The sequence below is a fragment of the Coregonus clupeaformis genome, chromosome 35 (assembly GCF_020615455.1).
Source record: "Coregonus clupeaformis isolate EN_2021a chromosome 35, ASM2061545v1, whole genome shotgun sequence".
Lineage (NCBI taxonomy): Eukaryota > Metazoa > Chordata > Actinopteri > Salmoniformes > Salmonidae > Coregonus > Coregonus clupeaformis.
Window position 1 is genome coordinate 25,948,417 of NC_059226.1, and position 24,397 is coordinate 25,972,813.

General features: G+C 42.3%; 2 protein-coding genes across 2 annotated transcripts in view; one reads left to right on the top strand and one right to left on the bottom strand.

Annotated features, from left to right (window-relative positions):
* LOC121551559 (guanine nucleotide-binding protein G(o) subunit alpha) overlaps positions 1-11,252 on the top strand; it is a 31,499-nt gene extending 20,247 nt beyond the window's left edge. Inside the window, exons 9-10 of the mRNA XM_041864263.2 lie at positions 1,005-1,092; positions 10,861-11,252. Of these exons, the coding sequence (XP_041720197.2) occupies positions 1,005-1,092; positions 10,861-11,051 (279 nt within the window). The 3' untranslated portion in view covers positions 11,052-11,252. The remainder of the gene's footprint in view (positions 1-1,004; positions 1,093-10,860) is intronic.
* A 428-nt stretch (positions 11,253-11,680) lies between these two features.
* LOC121551914 (neuropeptide B-like) lies at positions 11,681-12,839 on the bottom strand. Its single transcript, XM_041864591.2, has 2 exons — positions 12,483-12,839; positions 11,681-11,981 (listed from the first exon to the last, which is right to left on the bottom strand). The coding sequence occupies exons 1-2, from the start codon at positions 12,744-12,746 to the stop codon at positions 11,853-11,855; spliced, it is 393 nt and encodes a 130-aa protein (XP_041720525.2). The 5' UTR covers positions 12,747-12,839; the 3' UTR covers positions 11,681-11,852.
* Positions 12,840-24,397: the final 11,558 nt, after the last annotated feature.

A 24,397-nucleotide genomic window follows, 5' to 3' on the forward strand; every position in this document is an offset into this window, starting at 1 on the left:
GCCCATTGTCGTGCCATTCATCCGCCGCCATCACCTCACGTTTCAGCATGATGATGCACGGCCCCATGTCGCAAGGATCTGTACACAATTCCTGGAAGCTGAAAAATCCAGTTATTCCATGTCCTGCATACTCAATGCCACCCATTGAGCATGTTTGGGATGCTCTGGATTGATGTGTACGACAGCGTGTTCCAGTTCCTGCCAATATCCAGCAACTTCGCACAGCCATTGAAGAGTGGCACAACATTCCACAGGCCACAATCAACAGCCTGATCAACTCTATGCGAAGGAGATGTGTCACGCTGCATGAGGCAAATGGTGGTCACACCAGATACTGACTGGTTTTCTGAGCCACGCCCATACCTTTTTTTTAAGGTACCTGTGACCAACAGATTCATATCTATCTGTATTCCCAGTCATGTGAAATCCATAGATTAGGGCCTAATGCATTTTTCAATTGACTGATTTCCTTAAATGAACTGTAAAAACTTAGAGAAAATGAATTGTTGCGTTTTTATATATTTTTTGTTCAGAATATATTGTCACAGTGGCCAACCTCCCAACCCTTTTCCCTCGTCTTTCACCTTTAGGTTTCATTACTGGTCTCTCTTTCTCTCTTACTAGCTAAGGATTGATATTTGTCACTGTGATTCACAGGTTTGACACCAGCTGTGGACCCTGCATTGAAAAACGATATCAGTCTTTTTGGTTCTCTTCTAGGAAGCCATTGTGTGTCATGTTATGTGAGTTGGTATAGGTCAGGAGTGAGTTTATAAGGAATGTATGGGAGAGTGTTTTGACAAGCTCTCCAGCTCCTATTTAAAGATTTACTTTCGGAACATTTTGAGTTCTATCTTTATTGAGTTATTACATCCTTATGTCCTTAGGAATTGTTCAAATGTTGAATGATTAAATGTTGACATTGATTTAGCTATTTATGCTTGTGGAATGAAGCTCTAGTCGCATCAGATTTATTATTTTTATTGTCATCAAATCTTTTTCAGATTCTGTTAATGAACAAAAGTGACCTCTTCCAGGAGAAGATCTTAAACTCAGGAAGGCACTTGCGACTCTACCTCCCTAGTTACAAAGGTAAAGTAAAGAATAAAAATACACTTTCTTGGTATCAATTCTGGTTAGTTTTCGCTGTTGGCCAAGTCAGTCAATCCAAAAACGCAGAATTGTATGTGTCAAAGAAATAAAGCTTTTTGCATTATTCCTTCAATAATCATCAAAATCAGTTTTAACTCTTCGTGTGTATTCCTCAGGTATGTCGGACTACGTAGATTAAAATATCAGAAAATAAAGCATTACTTGACATAAATCAAAAGGTATAGTCTTTCTGCTGCCAAAATAATCAGATGAATGTGTGATAGAGCCTATGGCTATATATGGTCAGTATGGATCCTGGTGGCTATACAGTGCATTCGGAAAGTATTCAGACTCCTTCACTTTTCCACATTTTGTTACGTTACAGCCTTACTCTAAAATTGATGTAAATTGTTTTTTTTCCCCCTCAATCTACACACAATGTCCCATAATGACAAAGCAAAAACAGGTTTTTTGATTTTTTTTTGTGCTAATTATACAAATAAAATACTGAAATATCAAATTTACATAAGTATTCAGACCCTTTTACTCAGTACTTTGTTGAAGCACCTTTGGCAGCGATTTACAGCATCGACTCTTCTTGTGTATGACTCTACAAGCTTGGCACACCTGTATTTTGGGAGTTTCTCCCATTCTTCTCTGCAGATCCTCAAGCTCTGTCAGGTTGGTTGGGGAGTGTTGCTGCACAGCTATTTTCAATGCCTCTCCAGAGATGTTAGATCGGGTTCAAGTCCAAGCTCTGGCTGGGCCACTCAAGGACATTCAGAGACATGTCCCGAAGCCACTCCTGCGTTGTCTTGGCTGTGTGTTTAGGGTTGTTGTCCTGTTGGAAGGTGAACCTTTGCCCCAGTCTGAGATCCTGAGCGCTCTGGAGCAGGTTTTCATCAAGGATCTCTCTGTGCTTTGCTCTGTTCATCTTTGCCTCGATCCTGACTAGTCTCCCAGTCCCTGCCGCTGAAAAACATCCCCACAGCATGATGCTGCCACCACCATGCTTCACCGTAGGGATGGTGCCAGGTTTCCTCCAGACGTGACGCTTGGCATTCAGGCTAAAGAGTTCAATCTTGGGTTCATCAGCCCAGAGAATCTTGTTTCTCATGGTCTGAGAGTCTTTAGGTGCCTTTTGGCAAACTCCAAGTGGGCTGTCATGTGCCTTTTACTGAGGAGTGGCTTCCATCTGGCCACTCTACCATAAAGGCCTGATTTGGTGGAGTGCTGCAGAGATGGTTGTCCTTCTGGAAGGTTCTCCCATCTCTACAGAGGAACTAGAGCTCTGTCAGTGACCATCAGGTTTTTGGTCACCACCCTGACCAAGGTCCTTCTCCCCCGATTGCTCAGTTTGGCCGGGTGGCCAGCTCTAGGAAGAGTCTTGGTGGTTCCAAACTTCATCCATTTAAGAATGATGGAGGCAACTGTGTTCTTGGGGACGTTCAATGCTGCATAAATTTTTTTGGTACCCTTCCCCAGATCTGTGCCTCGACACAATCCTGTCTCGGAGCTCTACGGACAATTCCTTCGACCTCATGGCTTGGTTTTTGCGCTGACATGCACTGTCAACTGTGAGACCTTTCTTATATAGACAGGTGTGTGTCTTTCCAAATCATGTCCAATCAATGGAATTTACCACAGGCGAACTCAAATCAAGTTGTAGAAACATCTCAAGGATGATCAATGGAAACAGGATGCACCTCAATTTCGAGTCTCATAGCAAAGGGGCTGAATATATATTTTTTATTTTTTCGCTTTGTCATTATGGGGTGTTGTGTGTAGATTGCTGAGGATTTTTATTTATTTAATCCATTTTAGAATAAGGCTGTAACGTAACAAAGTGAAAAAGTCAAGGGGTCTGAATACTTTCCGAAGGCACTGTATACACCAGTTTCTCGGTGCAGCTTATAAATGCTTCATTTATTCTTCATAATGCCTTCATAAGCATTACATAAATGTGTTACAAAGTGTCTGTAACCGTATGTCATGCTTTATAAAGGCTTCATAAATGTGGCCTGTTTTTGTGACAATCACAAATGTCAAATGTGACAGCCCACTATGTCGAATATTATATAAACACATGTTTATAAAGGGTGACATGTTGTGCTGAAAGATGGCACACGCTCTAAAGTGAAGTCATGTTGGTCCCATTACACCTCATCTCGTTCCCAGACCCTTCCGCCCAAATGCACCGACGGTCTGGTAGACCAAACCATCAAACTTGTCCTTCGTTAGCCAATACAGAGTGCCGTGAGAAGCATTGCTCATTGGCTTAATCTACCAATCAATCATCTCCCACAACACCTTCCCCCACGTGTCGTGTGCGCCTCTGTTGTATCGGTCTGAAGGTTTTGGAGATTGTTTAACTCTAATTGGGATAGTTTTCCCCCACAAGTGCGACACACATTGACCACAGATTTTAATGGTGTAGTCTTTCATCTTCTCGGTGAAGCCATTAGCTAGCTTCTTTTTTTTAAGGCCAGGGGAATGGCATTCACTAAATAGCACAGACAAAATTAGCTAAATCATGAAAACAAAAATGTGCTTTTTGGTCATAATTTAAGGTTAGGGATAGGCATAAGGTTAGCAGTTTGGTTTAAAATCAACTTTTAAGAAGAGAAATTGTGGAAATGGGCAGGGTTTAGCCATAATGAAGATGTTGTGGCTGTGTTAACTAGTGATGACCAGGGGTAATGTTTTTGCTAACAAAGGACAGCCTGATGACGACAAACAATTTACTCAGTAAGGTCACTCCCATAGAATTCTATGGACACTCCCACTATAGCCAACTTTGAATGGTTGATATCCCAGGCTTATGTACGCTATTGTGCACATGGCACATGTGTCTTTCTTCTGGAACCAAGTTAAATGTTCCTCAGTACACGGACACAACAATATAACGAGCCATACCTTGCAGGGCTGGGCTCAGTCAGGTCTTTGACCCATTCACCCACTCCCCTGCAGAAAGATCAGCCACAAAATGTTGGCACCTTTTGTAACAGGTTGTAATCAAGCCCTGGTCTCCATGGGAACAGAAGAGTAATACCTGGTGTGGTAGTCTCTGGTAGGACTACTGCAAATCATCTGGGCTCTGACACACACAAACGTACATTTTGCAGGTCCATCAACTTATCTAAATACATCACGCCCTACAGTAACCTGTGGATCATGAGAGAACCTTCAACGATCAGCAAAGCATAACCTATTTATTGACAGTTGATTTGAAGTCAGAGCCCTTTGGTCTTTTATAACACATGCATAAATGCCTTGTATCATATGACTCTGTACTTATTATAAAGTCAGACCGCTTTGGTCATAACGCAAAGGCTTAGTGAAATGTTAACACTTAACAATTATCACTAACAGCTAAAACAAAAATAAATTGAAAGACCCGTTTAAACCATACATTTTCTCTTTACATTCTTAAAACAATACAAATTCTTTAAGTTTCAAAGTCGAGCAATGCAATTACATTGAACACTACACAGGGCTGTGAATAGTGTAACTTGTCCCTGAGCTGGCGGACGACTGGTTCTTGCCTCTCTTCCTGCTGGAGGTGCATGTTGGTTCCAACCTTAAAGTACACTGAACAAAAATATAAACGCAACATGTGAATTGTTGGTCCCACGTTTCATGAGCTGAAATAAAAGATCCCAGAAGTTTTCCATATGCACAAAAAGATTTTCTTATTCAAATTTTGTGGACAAATTTCTTTACATCCCTGTTAGTGAGCATTTCTCCTTTGCCAAGATAATCCATCCACCTGACAGCTGTGGCATACCAAGAAGCTGATTTAAACAGCATGATAATTACACAGGTGCACCTTGTGCTGGGGACAATAAAAGGTCACTCTAAAATGTGCAGTTTTGTCACACAACACAATGCCACAGATGTCTCAAGTTTTGAGGGAGCATGCAATTGGCATGCTGACTGCAGGAAAGTCCACCAGAGTTGTTCCCAGAGAATTTAATGTTCATTTCTCTTCCATAAACTGCCTCCAACATCTTTTTAGAGAATTTGGCAGTACGTCCAACTGGCCTCAACCGCAGACCACGTGTGGTCGAGCGGTTTGCTGATGTCAATGTTGTGAACAGCGTGCCCCATGGTGGGGTTATGGTATGGGCAGGCATAAGCTATGGACAACGAACACAATGCATTCAAATTGCTAAAACGCAACAGATGCCGTGACGCAATCCTGAGGCCCATTGTCGTGCCATTCATCTGCCGCCATCACCTCACTTTTCAGCATGATAATGCACGGCCCCATGTTGCAAGGGTCTGTACAAAATTCCTGGAAGCTGAAAATGGCACTGTTCTTCCATGGCCTGCATACTCACCAGACATTTGTCACCCGTTGAGCATGTTTGGGATGCTCTGGATCGACGTGTATGACAGCGTGTTCCAGTTCCCGCCAAAATCCAGCAACTTCGCACAGCCATTGAAGAGGTGTGGGACAACATTCCACAGGCCACAATCAACAGCCTGATTGTGGCCTGCGCTGCATGAGGCAAATGGTGTTCACACCAGATACTGACTGATTTTATGAACCTTTTTTTGAAGGTACCTGTGACCAGCGGATGCATATCTGTATTCTCAGTCTTGTGAAATCCGTAGATTAGAGCCTAATAAATTCATTTCAATTTACTGATTTCCTTATGAACTAATTCAGTAAAATCTTGGAAATTGTTGCATGTTGCGTTCTTTATATTTTTGTTCGGTATAAAAACCAGTATTTTGTCACCATCTGGATAAGGGCATTTCTGTGCTGCACCAGAAATACTCTATATGGGGAGATGGGAAAACTCCTTTCGATTGGTGTTATAATCCTCTTTCATTTATAAATCTCATGACATGACTGAAGTGGCTGGATCTAGGGCGATTTTTTTATTTAGTTTAGCCTGCTAGCTAGCTACAGTGGGGAGAACAAGTATTTGATACACTGCCGATTTTGCAGGTTTTCCTACTTACAAAGCATGTAGAGGTCTGTAATTGTTATCATAGGTACACTTCAACTGTGAGAGACGGAATCTAAAACAAAAATCCAGAAAATCACATTGTATGATTTTTAAGTAATTTTATTGCATGACCATAAGTATTTGATCACCTACCAACCAGTAAGAATTCCGGCTCTCACAGACCTGTTAGTTTTTCTTTAAGAAGCTCTCCTGTTCTCCACTCATTACCTGTATTAACTGCACCTATTTGAACTCGTTACCTGTATAAAAGACACCTGTCCACACACTCAATCAAACAGACTCCAACCTCTCCACAATGGCCAAGACCAGAGAGCTGTGTAAGGACATCAGGGATAAAATTGTAGACCTGCACAAGGCTGGGATGGGCTGCAGGACAATGGGCAAGCAGCTTGGTGAGAAGGCAACAACTGTTGGTGCAATTATTAGAAAATGGAAGAAGTTCAAGATGACGGTCAATCACCCTTGGTCTGGGGCTCCATGCAAGATCTCACCTCGTGGGGCATCAATGATCATGAGGAAGGTGAGGGATCAGCCCAGAACTACACGGCAGGACCTGGTCAATGACCTGAAGAGAGCTGGGACCACAGTCTCAAAGAAAACCATTAGTAACACACTACGCCATCATGGATTAAAATCCTGCAGCGCACGCAAGGTCCCCCTGCTCAAGCCAGCGCATGTCCAGGCCCATCTGAAGTTTGCCAATGACCATCTGGATGATCCAGAGGAGAAATGGGAGAAGGTCATGTGGTCTGATGAGACAAAAATAGAGCTTTTTGGTCTAAACTCCACTCGCTGTGTTTGGAGGAAGAAGAAGGATGAGTAAAACCCCCAAGAACACCATCCCAACCGTGAAGCATGGAGGTGGAAACATTCTTTGGGGATGCTTTTCTGCAAAGGGGACAGGATGACTGCACCGTATTGAGGGGAGGATGGATGGGGCCATGTATCGTGAGATCTTGGCCAACAACCTCCTTCCCTCAGTAAGAGCATTGAAGATGGGTTGTGGCTGGATCTTCCAGCATGACAACGACCCAAAACACACAGCCAGGGCAACTAAGGAGTGGCTCCGTAAGAAGCATCTCAAGGTCCTGGAGTGGCCTAGCCAGTCTCCAGACCTGAACCCAATAGAACATCTTTGGAGGGAGCTGAAAGTCCGTATTGCCCAGCGACAGCCCCGAAACCTGAAGGATCTGGAGAAGGTCTGTATGGAGGAGTGGGCCAAAATCCCTGCTGCAGTGTGTGCAAACCTGGTCAAGACCTACAGGAAACGTATGATCTCTGTAATTGCAAACACAGGTTTCTGTACCAAATATTAAGTTCTGCTTTTCTGATGTATCAAATACTTATGTCATGCAATAAAATGCAAATTAATTACTTAAAGATCATACAATGTGATTTTCTGGATTTTTGTTTTAGATTCCGTCTCTCACAGTTGAAGTGTACCTATGATAAAAATTACAGACCTCTACATGCTTTGTAAGTAGGAAAACCTGCAAAATCGGCTGTGTATCAAATACTTGTTCTCCCCACTGTATATCGGTATAGTTAGCTAGCTATCGAACTTATGCTGTTAACGTAAGCTAGCTATCTAGCTAATGTTAGCTGTCTAGCAACTGCTGTGAAGTCACCAAAATGATTTGAAATAATGATTTGAAGTAGCTATGTAATCTGACTTGAACCTTAACTACCACAAAATTACAAAGGTTCACTTATTTTTCGCTGTCCAGTGGCAAAACAAATGGCCATTTGATTAGCTAATTCCATCACGTGTGCTTACTCTGCTACAGAAACATTGCTAACCAAACAGTGTGTTAAAGGGTAACTACACTAAAAAATCTAAGTTATGTTTTTTTTAGACCTCAAGTTGTCCCCTGATGCGGTTTAAGCATTGTTGTGAACACAGAAAATCTAATTCATTTATTATTATTTTTTATTAAAGTGTGTAAAACAACTGGGGGAAAACCAGAAAGATTTGTGAAAATCTGGAAAAACAAAACCGAGAAGAAAACGGAATTTGGGGGAGACAAACAGAATTAGGCACATTTTTAAATGGTTTTAAAAGGCGTTAGACATTTTTATTGGTTTTCTGTGCATGACTGCACTTTAGAGCCTGTCATCCTGCAGCACAGCATTTTGCGGAATGTTGAGGTCAATATTGGCTATGCACCCAAGAGGGAAAGCGGTTGGGCCATTCTAGAAATGTTTTGGAGTAAAATAATATATGCTATTTTAGCAGATGTTTTTATCCAAAGCGACTTAATCATGTGCATACAGTTTTACATATGGATGGTCCCTGGAATCTAACCCACTATCCTGGCATTGCAATGCTCTACCAAGATGCATGACAAGATTATAAATGCTTTGTGAAGCCTCAATTTATTGATTTTAGAAAGCCTTTATTAAGCAGTGCTTATGCAACCCTTTATAAAGCACAGGTTTATGTCATATTTGACAGTGGGTTAATGCACATTTGACATTGGTTGTCACAGTTATGCCACATTTGAGCCCTTTATAGAGTATGACATACGGTTATACATTTATGTAGTGTTTATGAAGGCTTTATAAGCTGCGTGTCATTTTATAGCGGGACCAGTTTCTCCATAGGGAGAATCCCTTCTCTGCAGGCATCCTTGTGTTACTGTTACCTCGAATATACATCCAGTATCCACATTCTTTAGATTGGAACTCCTGCAGTTTCCCCTGCAGCATGAGGGAAACCTACTCATTGCATTCCCAATGGGAGTATCAAGAAACAAGACAATGTCTGCGTCTCAAATGGCACCCTATACTCTACATGGTGCACTACTTTTGACCAGAGCTCTATACGGTACCATTTCAGACGCAGCAACTGTCTCAGAAGCCAGAATAATGTCTTGCCAGGGGGGGGTTATCATGGCAGACCGATAGCACCTCACTTATACACAGCCTCTTTCTGGTCCTCAGGGCTCAGTAACAGTTAAATATTTCACTCTCATCCCTCAGAACTGGAGGCTTCGTAATTAAAATAGAGGTGATTCAGTCTTCAGTGGAGCTGCAGAGATGTGTTCTCTCTCTGGTTTTCCCCTATATAAGAACCAAGTTGTTTTGCGTGAACTTGGTATGAACTTGTCACGGAACATAATGTAACTTTTTCACTGAGTTTCAGTTCATCATGCCAAAATGAGACATTTTATTTATTTTCACATCTCCAGGCAAATTGGATTTTCCCAAACTTTTCAAGTGTCCTTCCATGATTTTGAAACAAACACACATCTAGCTGATACTGTGTGGTTTAAGGACTAGCTAGGAGCACGGCTCAGTAGACACCCACCGTTTTCATTTTTAGGACAGCAAACCCCATTGGTGCATGATAGCTACAAAACATGTTTCCATACAGCACTCTTATACCAGAGTCACAGTCTTTGTAATCGTGTGATGGAGTATGGATGGTGATGGGGAACAGTCTTTGTAATGGAGTATGGATGGTGATGGGGAACAGTCTTTGTAATGGAGTATGGATGATGATGGGGAACAGTCTTTGTAATCGTGTGATGGAGTATTGATGGTGATATGGAACAGTCTTTGTAATCGTGTGATGGAGTATTGATGATGATGATTGTATGGAATAAGCTTACAAGCCTATAGAGATGGATGGGGCGGACTGAGAAAATACACTGCTCAAAAAAATAAAGGGAACACTTAAACAACACAATGTAACTCCAAGTCAATCACACTTCTGTGAAATCAAACTGTCCACTTAGGAAGCAACACTGATTGACAATACATTTCACATGCTGTTGTGCAAATGGAATAGACAACAGGTGGAAATTATAGGCAATTAGCAAGACACCCCCAATAAAGAAGTGGTTCTGCAGGTGGTGACCACAGACCACTTCTCAGTTCCTATGCTTCCTGGCTGATGTTTTGGTCACTTTTGAATGCTGGCGGTGCTTTCACTCTAGTGGTAGCATGAGACGGGGTCTACAACCCACACAAGTGGCTCAGGTAGTGCAGCTCGTCCAGGATGGCACATCAATGCGAGCTGTGGCAAGAAGGTTTGCTGTGTCTGTCAGCGTAGTGTCCAGAGCATGGAGGCGCTACCAGGAGACAGGCCAGTACGTCAGGAGACGTGGAGGAGGCCGTAGGAGGGCAACAACCCAGCAGCAGGACCGCTACCTCCAGGTCTGGGAGGAGATCCCTCAGGAGACCATCCGCCACCTCATCAGGAGCATGCCCAGGCGTTGTAGGGAGGTCATACAGGCACGTGGAGGCCACACACACTACTGAGCCTCATTTTGACTTGTTTTAAGGACATTACATCAAAGTTGGATCAGCCTGTAGTGTGGTTTTCCACTTTAATTTTGAGGGTGACTCCAAATCCAGACCTCCATGGGTTGATACATTTGATTTCCATTGATAATTTTTGTGTGATTTTGTTGTCAGCACATTCAACTATGTAAAGAAAAAAGTATTTAATAATATTATTTCATTCATTCAGATCTAGGATGTGTTGTTTAAGTGTTCCCTTTATTTTTTTGAGCAGTGTATATTTGCCCGGAAATTTCTAATGGCTCTTTTTTACTTATTTTTTGAGGACCTATCATTAGCCAAATAATGATCACAGCGCAAAAAATTATATTTACTAAACATGGGCTAAAGATGGACCAGCCCGTCAGGCATTTGCCAGAACTGCCCTATGGCCAGTCCGTTTTTGGAGATTGAACTTGAAATTCAACTTGTATACTTCACTCAATTGGGTATATGTCACTCAATTGACATGACTTCTCTGCTATGTCCCCTTATACAGGAGCCGACTGGGATGTGGATGCTGCCGCGCGTCACATCACTGCCATGTTTGTGGCCTGCAACAGGACCCCCAACAAGCTGGTCTACCACCACTACACCACCGCCACGGACACCCACAACGTACAGGTGGTCTTCCACGTCGTCATGGACACCATCATCAAGGAGAACCTGGAGGTGGTCTCATTGCTATAAGACCTGACCTGGGTCCATTGACTGCAACAGTGCCTTAACGACACTTTCTAGATTTTATTGATGTCATTGTGTTTGTGTGCATTTCTTTTTACTGTTATGATCTGTAAAACCAACTTAATTTAGTTGCTCAGGACATTCAAAGCTATATCCTTTAGTTAATTATTATTGCCATCATGGATTTAAAGGACTGAGCTAAGTTAATATGAATGGACATTCCTCATTTTGGCTGTATTTTTTTTCTTCTTCCAATAATCATGTTGGTGTTGACATTTTATTTTATAAGCGTTTTAATTCAATAAATTAATATATAGGCCTACTTGTCTTTGTGATGATGGTAATTATTTTAAGATGGAGGCAGATGTATGCCAAGCTTGAGTGGTTTGCATTATAGCCTATTTGAGTTAACTAACATTTCTTTTTCACATTTACATACACATAGGTGATTATTTTGTAGGTGTTTGGGTGAGAATTATTGATAACATTTATGAAGCTGGATTAATTTTGGCCTATAGGGCAAAATAATTGGGTCAAATAATTTGAGTGCAATATAAGACTTATTTATTCATGAACAAAGATACATTTTCAGAAATTAATACATTAATATGTACATTGCTATACATTAAATAAAAATGCTTTAACAGAGACATTGGCTATTACCCGTTAGGGGAAGTAGTAGTCAGAACGCGCATGGCAAGACGCTAAAACAGACTTTTACACAAAACAATTATATTTGTGCCATGGAAAATAAGAAACATTCGGTTCCATCGAACATTATCAGTCCATCCACGTTCGGGGTGCTGCTCATGCTTCCACACAGTCCAATGAGTCGAGCGATACGAACACGTCTGCTTTACATTGAAATAAGCTTGAGCCATCCTGAACAAGTTCGCAGCTCTGCAGGTTCGGTGTGATGTCTTTGATACAAATAGGCTGAAACAGCAAAAAAAAAACAAGCCATTTTAATGAACATAATGCAACATTAAGCGAATTATGAGAAGGTTAATTGATGTTCAAGACCTGCTGTGCCTGTTTGATTTGAGATTAATTTCCCCAAAATGTGGATTTTGAAAAGAATAATTTATGACCTTATTAACTGATATTCTAATGTGTCCTTTTGATTTATTGTAGGTGTCTTCCAATCTATTCCAAACTTGACTGTACAATGAGGCTGTAGGCTACTTGGTTGTGCTGAATGGACCTTCATGATGATCCAGTTTCAGGGTGTGCTCTCAGAAATAAACTGTTTGAAATATATAATAGTCTACCAACAAAAAAACGAAAACATAATTGGACTACTTTTGATCATTCTTATGTTCTGTGCCCTGTGCAATGTTGAACTTTTACGCACCTTTAAGCACTTTTATGGACCACAGGAAGTGCCTGTGTCCATTGCTCAATTGAACATAAGTAATGTAAAATATAGCCTCTTACCATAGATTTAAGGACCAAATTCAGTCGACTGCTCTGTTCCGAGAGGATGCTGTTCACCGTAGACTCTCCGCTGTCCGCCACCGACTCGGTCTCGGACCTCTTAACATATGGTGATCTCCGGATCCCGGACAGCAAACCCGAAGCTCTGCCCACCGAGTAGTAGCTTGGGCCGGAAACTTGCTTGTACCACGCTTCTGTTGGGTTGCAAGAAACCAGCATGGAAATAACTACAATTACTAAAGCAAGTTTAACGGACCTCTCCATGTCGAACACTGTGTGAAGTTCTCGTTCTTGCGCTCCTTTAACTTTCTCCCTATAACTTCACCTCAATGAGAACTTGGTATATGTTTTATTCCTACTGTCCTCTCTTTATATAGTGACCTCGTGATCGTATTTAAATTTCGTCAACTAGGCTACAATAGAGTGGGTGATTCATATTCCGCTTGATAGAATCCTGTATGGATTGATCCGTTTTACGCGTTGGAGAGCCAGGGATGTACGCTAGTCTGAAGGGGGGTATGGTGTCAGACATGATCTGACGTTTAATTTAGATGAAGCGAATGTATCAGCTTATAAAACTCACCAAAAGGTCAGAACTGCTGAAGAGTAGTAACGTCAGGTTCTGCTCAAATCAAAGCACTTTAAGCACTTTAATTTTGATGATTTACAAGGTTTACAATTCACAATGTTGCTCCAAGTTTCCTATATAATAATGAATATGTGATGTTTTTTTTGGGTGTGTTTTTATTTATTTATTGGAGACCCACTGTGAAGTTTAGCATATAGCCTACCTACAGTAAACATTTTGAGAGCTTTTTTTTAAAATAGACTCGTAGTCTCGTGTAGCTCAGTTGGTAGAGCATGGCGCTTGCAACGCCTGGGTTGTGGGTTCGATTCCCACGGGGGACCAGTATGAACATGGATGCACTCACTAACTGTAAATCGCTCTGGATAAGAGCGTCTGCTAAAATGAAAAAAAAAAATAGATTTATCAAAGTTTTAGTTTTTTCAATTACAGTATTAAACTATTCTCTGTTTTGTCTAATATCCATTTTTGGTTTCACACGTGTATGCCGCATTTTCATATAGTTGGTTTATTCTTTAATCTTCTGTGTGGAATAACCCATAGATTTGGAAATAATTTACTTCTGGAAATGTGAGTCATACACAGTAGTCTGCCATCATGTGGACAACGTACTACATTACATACAAAATCACTTCAGTGTAACAATATTCTCCTTATTTGGTCTGGACCCCAGCAGCAGTTGTGACTGGTAGGCCTACTTTTTTTGCACGGAGCAGAGGGTACAATCTGGGTCACGCCCTCAACCTCCACAGGTCTCTGTTTGTGGCTAACATACAGTATAAGTGGAAATGACTTAGAGTGCCTTCAGGAAGTATTCACACCCCTTGATATCTTCCAAATTTTGTTGTGTTAAATTGAATAAATTGAGATTTTGTGTTACACAAAATACCCCATAATGTCAAAGTTAATTACAAATTAATTACAAATGAAAAGCTCAAATGTCTCTAAGTATTCAACCCCTTTGTTATGGAAAGCCTAAATAAATTCAGGAGTAAAAATTGTCTTAAGTTGCATGGACTCACTCTATGTGCAATAAACCAGCATCCTGACTAGTTGCATCACCGCCTGGTATGGCAACTGCTTGGCCTCCAACCGCAAGGCACTACAGAGGGTAGTGCGTACGGCCCAGTACATCACGGGGGCCAAGCTTCTTGGCATCCAGGACCTCTATACCAGGCGGTGTCAGAGGAAGGCCCTCAAAATTGTCAAAGACTCCAGCCACCCTAGTCATAGACTGTTCTCTCTGCTACCGCACGGCAAGCGGTACCAGAGTGCCAAGTCTAGGTCCAAAATACTTCTCAACAGCTTCTACCCCCAAGCCATAAGACTCCTGAACAGCTAATCATGGCTACCCGGACTATTTGCACTGTCCCCCCACCCCCACCCCATCTTTTTACGCTGCTGCTACTCTGTTTATTATTTATGCATAGTCACTTTAACTCTACCCACATGTACATATTACTTCAACTACCTCAACTAGCCGGTGCCCCCGCACATTGACTCTGCACCGGTACCCCCCTGTATATAGCCTCCCTACTGTTATTTTATTTTACTTCTTCTCTTTTTTTCTCAACACTTTTTTGTTGTTTTATTTTACTTTTTTATAAAAAATAAATGCACTGTTGGTTAAGGGCTGTAAGTAAGCATTTCACTGTAATGTCTGCACCTGTTGTATTCGGCGCATGTGGCCAATACAATTTGATTTGATTTAATAATGTTTAACATTATTTTTTATTGACTACCTCATCTCTGTACCTCACACATACCATAATCTGTAAGGTCCCTTAGTTGAGCAGTGAATTTCAAACAGATTCAACCACAAAGACTAGCAATGTTTTCCAATGCCTTGCAGAGAAGGGCACATATTGGTAGATGTAAAAAAAATAAAAAATAAAAAGCAGACATTGAATATCCCTTTGATAATGGTGAAGTTATTAATTACACTTTGGATGGTGTATCAATATACCCAGTCACTACAAAGATACAGGCGTCCTTCCTAACTCAGTTGCCGGAGAGGAAGGAAACCACTCAGGGATTTCACCATGAGACCAATGTTACAAACAGTTACAGAGTTTTATGGCTGTGATAGGAGAAAACTGAGGATGGATCAACAACATTGTACTTACTCCACAATACTAACCTAAATGACACAGTGAAAAGAAGGAGTCTGTACAGAATACAAATATTCCAAAACATGCATCCTGTTTGCAATAAGCCACTAAAGTAAAACTGTAACAAATGTGGCAAAGAAATTAACTTTATGTCATGAATACAAAATGTTATATTTGGGGCAAATCCAATTCAACACATCACTGAGTACCACTCTTCATATTCAAGCATGGTGGTGGCTGCATCATGTTATGGATATGTTTGTCATCGGCAAAGACTAGGGAGTTTTTGAGGATGAAAAGAAACAGAATAGAGCTAAGCACAGGCAATATCCTAGGGGAAAACCTGGTTCAGTCTGCTTTCCAACAGACACTGGGAGACAAATTCACCTTTCAGCAGGACAATAACCTAAAACACAAGGCCAAATATACACTGCAATTGCTTACCAAGATAGCATTGAATGTTCTTGAGTGGCCTAGTTGCAGTTTTCACTTAAATCGGCTTGAAAATCTATGGCAGTTGTAAATCTATGGCAGCTTGAAAATCTAAGGTCGCAGTTGTAAAATGAGAACTTGTTCTCAACTGGCTTACCTGGTTAAATAAAGGTGAAATAAAAATAATAAAACAAAACTGCTGTCTAGCAATGAACAACAACCAACCTGACAGAGCTTGAAGAATTTAAAAAATAATAATGTGCAAATATTGTACAATCCAGGTGAGCAAAGCTCTGAGAGACTTACCCAGAAAGACTCACAGCTGTAGGTGATTCTAACATGTATTGACTCAGGGGTGTGAATACTTATGTAAATTAGATATTTTTGTATTTCATTTTCAATAAATTAGCAACAATTTCTAAATACATGTTTTCACTTTGTCATTATAGGGTATTGTGTGTAGATGGATGACAAAAAAAATCGATTTAATCGATTTTGAATTCAAGTTGTAACAAAACAAAATGTGGAATAAGTCAAGGGGTATGAATACTTCCTGAAGGCACGTTGTGCCTGTGGTAAAATGACCTGATTTGGTTTCAGAGAGCGTCTCTGATATCATCAGGTGACTCTCACTCAGCTCATTAGCTAGCTGATACACCCAGACTTTTTGTCTTTTGATGACACTTGCATAGACAGTTTGCCTTTTTGCAGTGCAGCTCCTTATGAGTAACTTCAGGCCCCTAAATTAATTGACACAAAATGTCTGTGTTTAAACTAGAGGACTGAGGTTCACTCTGCATTTTTGACTGCAGTATGAAGAACTCTGTTTCAAGTGGAGGACCTTAGAGAGATTGCTGTGTGGCTACAGAGATGAGTGTTGGGCTGACACAACCCATCTGGATGGAAATGGCTCTGGCTCTACTTTTTTTGCCTGGTAAGAACGACAAAGGAAATTAAAAATATTAATTAAATGTAATTATAACAACTAGGAACTAATTCATTATATGTATCATGCTTAGACTTTCCAGAGTAATATTTTGCCAAACAGTTTAAAATGATAGACATCAGTGTATAGCAGTGGTTCCCAAACTGTGGGGCGTCGGCATATATATATATATTTTTTTATATATACATTAAAGTTTAGTATTGGTCCCATATTCCTAGCAATCAATGATTACATCAAGCTTGTGACTCTACAAACTTGTTGGATAAATTTGCTGTTTGGATTTTGGTTGTGTTTCAAATTATTTTGTGCCCAATAGAAATAAATGGTATATAATGTATTGTGTCATTTTGGAGTCACTTTTATTGTAAATATGTTTCTAAACACGTCTACATTAATGTGGATGCTACCAGGATTACGGATAGTCCTGAATGAATCGTGAAAAATTATGAGTGAGACCGTTACAGACAGATAAATATCACAATAAGAAAAAGTGACTCCAAAATGACACAATATTGCACTATAAGTGAATTTGTCCAAATACTTGACACCTTAAAATGGGGGGACTAGATACATAAAGCGCATTCATTTCTAAACTGTAAAACATATATATGAAAATACCCTCAAATAAAAGGTGACATTCTGAACTCTCACCTCATATAAAACATTTGATCTCAAATCCAAATGCTGGATTATAGAGCTTCACTGTCTAAATACAGTGCCTTGAAAAAGTATTCATACCCCTTGGATTTGTATTACAAAGTGGGATTAAAATTGATTTAATTGTAATTTCTTGGTCAACAATCTACACAAAATCACATGTAATGTCAAAGTGGATAAAAAAATATATATATAAATTAAATAACTAAAATATAGTTGTTGCATAAGTGTTAATCTCCCTGAGTCAATACATGTTAATAACACCTTTGACAGCGATTACAACTATGCGTCTTCTTGGGTAAGTCTCTCAGGGCTTTAGCCACCTGGATTGTGAAATATTAGAATTTCATAATTCTTCAAGCTCTGTAACTGTTTTAAATCACCAATGGACTCATGGTAACATCCTTGAGAAGTTTCCTTCCTGTCTTGCAGCTCAGTTCAGAAGGATGACTCTATCTTTGTTGTGTCTGGGTGGTTTATTACATCATCCACAGCATAATTATTCACTTGACCATGGTTAAAGATATATTCAATGTCTGATTTATTGTCACCCATGTACCAATCACTGCCCTTCTTTATGAGGCTTTCCAAAAGCTCCCTGGTCTTTGTAGTTGAATCTGTGCTTGAAATTCAATACTTGACTGAGGGACCTTACAGATGTTGTATGTATGGGGTACAGAGGAAGGGTTAGTCATTCAAACATAATGTCAACCCCTATTATTTCACACAGAGTGAGTCCATGTTTTTATGTGATTTGTTAAGCCAAATCTTACTCCTGAACTCATGTAGGTTTGCCTAAACAAAGGGGCTGAATACATGCAACAATTATATTTTAGATATGAAAAAAATAGAATTTTTCTTCCACTTCGACAGAGTATTTTTAGTACATTGTTGACAATTAAATCAATGTCAAACCCACTTTGTAACACAATAAAATGTGAAGCAATTCAAGGGGCATGAATAATTTTGCAAGGCACTGTATTTACTTAGGAGAGTGTAAATCAATAAAACCTAGATTTCTGTTTCAGGGGTTTTGTGCAGCGACTGGCTTGTGGAATATCAACAGAAAGAGATCTGTGCAGTAACTGGCTCTTCTGTTGTCATTCCCTGCACATATCAATATCCTGATATGCTTGATAACGAGACCCTAACAGTGGAAAAGGTCATGTGGAGTCACGGGAGGAAACAGTTTTTTGATGGCCCTTTCATCATTGATAGTAATAACACAACTCATGCCGCCACCAAATTTGAGTACGTTGGTAACAAAGATCATAATTGTTCTTTGCAAATCCACCAAGTAGAGCAGAGAGACAGTGGAGAATATGCATTCAGATTTGAAACTAACAAAGGCGGCAAGTGGACGGGTCAGAATGGTGCAAAACTGAATGCTTCTGGTAAGTCTGTTTTCCTTCATTTGCTTCAAAAGTGAAACGGGCTTAGCTCACCATTGCATTGTCTATAGATTAGGACATTTACCAGGGTTTTTTCTCCACTTTTAGAGTTGATCATTTCGATGACAACACCCAAAGTACACGGACCAATAAAAGAAGGCGATTGTGTGAATCTGACCTGTATGAACAACTGTTCATCTGCAGTTATGTGGTTCAAGAACAGAAAACCCTTGCAAGAGGAGTCCTCAACTCTTTACCTCCGTGACATATCCTTCCAAGACTCTGGAAACTACTCATGTTCGCCAAAGCATCACAATAGACCACTTTCTGACGTTATCAGGGTCAATGTTGAATGTGAGTAAAGGAAGGTTTTATTAACAAGTAACACTGTTTTCTAAAAAGCCACTGATGTAAGATAACAACCTGATGATGTGGTCTGATCTCTTTCAGATGGCCCTAGGAATACCTCATTCTCAGTCTGGCCGTCATCTGAAGTACTGGAGGGTAGTGATGTTACTCTGACCTGCAACAGCAATGCTAACCCAGCATTGAACTACACTTGGTTTAAAATAGATGGAGACAGTTGTCTGGAAATGGTATATCAGGCTGAGCTACGGTTTAATGGTACTCAAACTAGTAATAGTGGGAAATACTTCTGTGTCGTCAGCAATAAGCATGGAAGACAGAATTCTACTATTCTAACTCTGAGAGTCAACGGTAAGTACCATAACATTTTGTAACCACAACATGGGTTATAAAAAGTAACAATTCTAACAATCAGAAAACTGAAATGTAAAAACAAATGCACTTGCCTTTTCTTACTAACACTGACTTGGTTGATCACTACTTTATTGAGGACAAATGTACTTACTATGACTGTGATATGTGGTTGTCTCACATAGCTATCTGTAGATGAATGCACTAACTGGAAGTCGCCTTGGATAAGAGCGTCTGATAAATGATTCAAATGTAATTTAAATGTAAACACTTTTGTGTTCATATGCAGAGCATGCTAAGGGGATGGCAGCTGTGACACAAACAATACTTATTGCAGTTCTTGCTGTAGTGTCAATGATTATCATTGTGCCTATGGTCGCTTGGCATCTAGTTGCTAACAGGTAGGTTTCAACCACTATTTCTTCAAACTAATATTTTAAGATGATTTACTTAGCATTCTAAATGAGTCATTTCTGTGCTGTCTATTTCTGTGTCCTCAGGAAACAGACTACACCACCAGAACCAGACTCAGAAGAGAACACACAGGTGACAACATGTTTTAAACCATTTGTTACCAGCTATTTTTCCAGCTATTTGTTACCAGCTATTTGTTTTGGGCTATACGCTTGTCATATTTGTGCTCTTGTGTTGCAACCACACAATCATTCTTACATTATCCTCAAACTAATTGTTATGATGATAGTCATGTAGGGTCAATGTTTGAACCCAATGAAGTTGCAGCCAGTGTTGCACAGCTACAACATGTACAGAACAAAATGCAAGCAGTCACCATTTATGCTACAGCCATCAGCATGCCTAGAGTCTTCACCACAAAAACACCCATAACGTTCGTGGTGAGAGAGATGCAAGCAGAAAATCCTGTAACCAGCATACACCGTAATTGTATATGTCTGTGTGTGGGTAGGGGCAAGTGTACCGGCTGATTCGCAGTGGAAATTGGTGTGAAAGTGTGATCATTTACAATAAGGAAGTGGAAATATTGTAGCTTAACTTTGTTCTGCCCAGATTTTTAAAAAACTATTGTGCAGAAAGTTCTGCTGTTCACAAATGCATTGCCGGTGTTTTCTCTGTCTCTATCTGACTGTATCTAGACCACAGAAGTGCATGTAACCAGCCCCACGTCAGACTGTAGCCTGACAAAAGAGCGGAGAGAGGAGGAACCATCTCAACAGGAAGAAGTCACCTATGCAACAGTGCACATCAACACCAAGCAAAGGGCAAACATGTAAGTAAAGTGATCATTGATTAAACAATACACAAATCAATGGGTGATGTTACCTTAACTAACTGCACTGTGTTTTGTGTTCATGTCCTCTGTTAGACAACAGCAGAATGAGGAAGCTACGCCCATCTACGGCTCTATATGGTAAGAATGCTACTTTTAAGAAAGACATACAGTGAGGGAAAAAAGTATTTGATCCCCTGCTGATGTTTGCCCACTGACAAAGACATGATCAGTCTATAATTTTAATGGTAGGTTTATTTGAACAGTGAGAGACAGAATAACAAAATAAAAATCCAGAAAAACGCATGTCAAACATTTTATAAATTGATTTGCATTTTAATGAGGGAAATAAGTATTTGACCCCTCTGCAAAACATGACTTAGTACTTGGTGGCAAAACCCTTGTTGGCAATCACAGAGGTCAGACGTTTCTTGTAGTTGGCCACCAGGTCGGCACATATCTCAGGAGGGATTTTGTTCGACTCCTCTTTGCAGATCTTCTCCAAGTCATTAAGGTTTCGAGGCTGACGTTTGGCAACTCGAACCTTCAGCTCCCTCTACAGATTTTCTATGGGACTAAGGTCTGGAGACTGGCTAGGCCACTCCAGGACCTTAATGTGCTTCTTCTTGAGTCACTCCTTTGTTGCCTTGGCTGTGTGTTTTGGGTCATTGTCATGCTGGAATACCCATCCACGACCCATTTTCAATGCCCTGGCTGAGGGAAGGAGGTTCTCACCCAAGATTTGACAGTACATGGCCCCATCCATCGTCCCTTTGATGCGGTGAAGTTGTCCTGTCCCCTTAGCAGAAAAACACCCCCAAAGCATAATGTTTCCACCTCCATGTTTGACGGTGGGGATGGTGTTCTTGGGGTCATAGGCAGCATTCCTCCTCCTCCAAACAAGGCGAGTTGAGTTGATGCCAAAGAGCTCGATTTTGGTTTCATCTGACCACAACACTTCCACCCAGTTCTCCTCTGAATCATTCAGATGTTCATTGGCAAACTTCAGACAGCCCTGTATATGTGCTTTCTTGAGCAGGGGGACCTTGCGGGCGCTGCAGGATTTCAGTCCTTCACCGCGTAGTGTGTTACCAATTGTTTTCTTGGTGACTATGGTCCCAGCTGCCGATGAGATCATTGACAAGATCCTCCCATGTAGTTCTGGGCTGATTCCTCACCGTTCTCATGATCATTGCAACTCCACGAGGTGAGATCTCGCACGGAGCCCCAGGCCGAGGCAGATTGACAGTTATTTTGTGTTTCTTCCATTTGCGAATAATCGCACCGACTGTTGTCACCTTCTCACCAAGCTGCTTGGCGATGGTCTTGTAGCCCATTCCAGCCTTGTGTAGGTCTACAATCTTGTCCCTGACATCCTTGGAGAGCTCTTTGGTCTTGGCCATGGTGGAGAGTTTGTAATCTGATTGATTGCTTCTGTGGACAGGTGTATTTTATACAGGTAAAAAGCTAAGATTAGGAGCACTCCCTTTAAGAGTGTGTTCCTAATCTCAGCTCGTTACCTGTATAAAAGACACCGGGGAGCCAGAAATCTTTTTTGCAGAGGGGTCAAATACTGTTTTTTATACAGGTAACAAGCTGAGATTAGGAGCACTCCCTTTAAGAGTGTGTTCCTAATCTCAGCTCGTTACCTGTATAAAAGACACCTCATTAAGATGCAAATCAATTTATAACATTTGCGTTCTTCTGGATTTTTTTGTTGTTATTCTGTCTCTCACTGTTTAAATAAACCTACCATTAAAATGATAGACTGATCATGTCACGATCGTCTGAGGAAACGGACCAATACGCAGCGCGTGGAGTGAACATGATGACTTTATTTAAATAAAAGCAACCACGAAAACAACAAACAAATGACGAATGTGAAGTCCTACGGTACACTGACCAAAAGGAACAAAAACCCACAAAACCAACAAGAAAACATACAGATTAAATATGGCTCCCAATCAGAGATAACGAGCCGACAGCTGACACTCGTTACCTCCGATTGGGAGTCATAGACCAAACCTAGAAATGAACCCAACAGAAAGGCAAACCTAGAAATACACACAACAGAACTACCAACATCGAAATACACCCAAATACCCAACAAAACAAAATACACCCTGGCTCAAATATCAAAGTCCATGGAGCCAGAGTGTCACAGTACCCCCCCCTAAAGGTGCGAACTCCGGGCGCACCAGCATACAGTCTAGGGGAGGGTCTGGGTGGGCGTCTGTCCATGGTGGCGGCTCTGGCCCAGGTCGTGGTCCCCACCCCACCTTAGTCACTATCCGCTTCCGTAGCCCCCTCCACATGACCACCCCCCAACTAACCCCCACTGGATTAAGGGGCGGCACCGGACTAAGGGGCAGCACCGGACTAAGGGGCAGCACCGGACTAAGGGACAGTACCTGACTAAGGGGCAGCACCGGCCTGAGGGGCAGCACCGGACTGAATGGCGGATCCTGGCTGGCTGGCTCTGGCGGATCCTGGCTGGACGGCTCTGGCGGATCCTGGCTGGACGGCTCTGGCGGATCCTGGCTGGCGGAAGGCTCTGGCTGATCCTGTCTGGCAGAAGGCTCTGGCTGATCCTGTCTGGCGGAAGGCTCTGGCTGATCCTGTCTGGCGGAAGGCTCTGGCTGATCCTGTCTGGCGGAAGGCTCTGGCTGATCCTGTCTGGCGGAAGGCTCTGGCTGATCCTGTCTGGCGGAAGGCTCTGGCTGATCCTGTCTGGCGGAAGGCTCTGGCTGATCCTGTCTGGCGGAAGGCTCTGGCTGCTCCTGTCTGGCGGAGAGCTCTAGCGGCTCCGGTCTGGCGGACGGCTCTGAAGGCTCATGGCAGACGGGCGGCTTTGCAGGCTCAGTACAGACGGGCAGTTCCTGCGGCGCTTGGCAGACGGACAGTTCAGACGGCGTTGGGCAGACGGGCAGTTCAGGCCCCGTTGGGCAGACGGCAGACTCTGGCCGTCTGAGGCGCATCGTAGGCCTGGTGCGTGGTGCCGGAACAGGAGGTACCGGGCTGAGGACACGCATCTCAGGGCTAGTGCGGGGAGAAGCAACAGGGCATGCTGGACCCTGGGGACGCACCGTAGGCCTGATGCGTGGTGCCGGAACTGGAGGTACCGGGCTGAGGACACGCATCTCAGGGCTAGTGCGGGGAGAAGCAACAGGGCATGCTGGACCCTGGGGACGCACCGTAGGCCTGATGCGTGGTGCCGGAACTGGAGGTACCGGGCTGAGGACACGCATCTCAGGGCTAGTGCGGAGAGAAGCAACAGGGCATGCTGGACCCTGGGAACGCACATAACGCCTAGTGCGGAGAGCCGGAACAGGGCATGCTGGACCCTGGGGACTCACATAACGCCTAGTGCGGAGAGCCGGAACAGGGCATGCTGGACCCTGGGGACTCACATAACGCCTAGTGCGGAGAGCCGGAACAGGGCATGCTGGACCCTGGGGACTCACATAACGCCTAGTGCGGAGAGCAGCAACAGGACGCACAGGACTCGGGGAACACACAGGAGGCTTGGTGCGTGGTGTAGGCACTGGTGGTACTGGGCTGGAGCGAGGAGGTGGTACCGGAAATACCGGACCGTGCAGGCGTACTGGCTCCCTTGAGCACTGAGCCTGCCCAACCTTCCCTGGGTTGATGCTCCCCGTCGCCCGACCAGTACGGGGAGGTGTAATAACCCGCACCGGCCTATGTGGGCGAACCGGGAACACCATGCGCAAGGCTGGTGCCATGTACGCCGGCCCGAGGAGACGCACTGGTGACCAGCTGCGTGGGACCGGCTTCATGACATCCGGCTCAACACTCAATCTAGCCCGGC

Bases quoted from the DNA above. Each gene is read 5' to 3' on its own strand.
- LOC121551914 (XM_041864591.2), bottom strand. From the start codon at position 12,746: ATGGAGAGGTCCGTTAAACTTGCTTTAGTAATTGTAGTTATTTCCATG. The intron at 11,982-12,482 runs GTAAGAGGCTAT...TTGCTGTTTCAG, and splicing joins ATTTGGTCCTTAAATCTATG to CCTATTTGTATCAAAGACAT.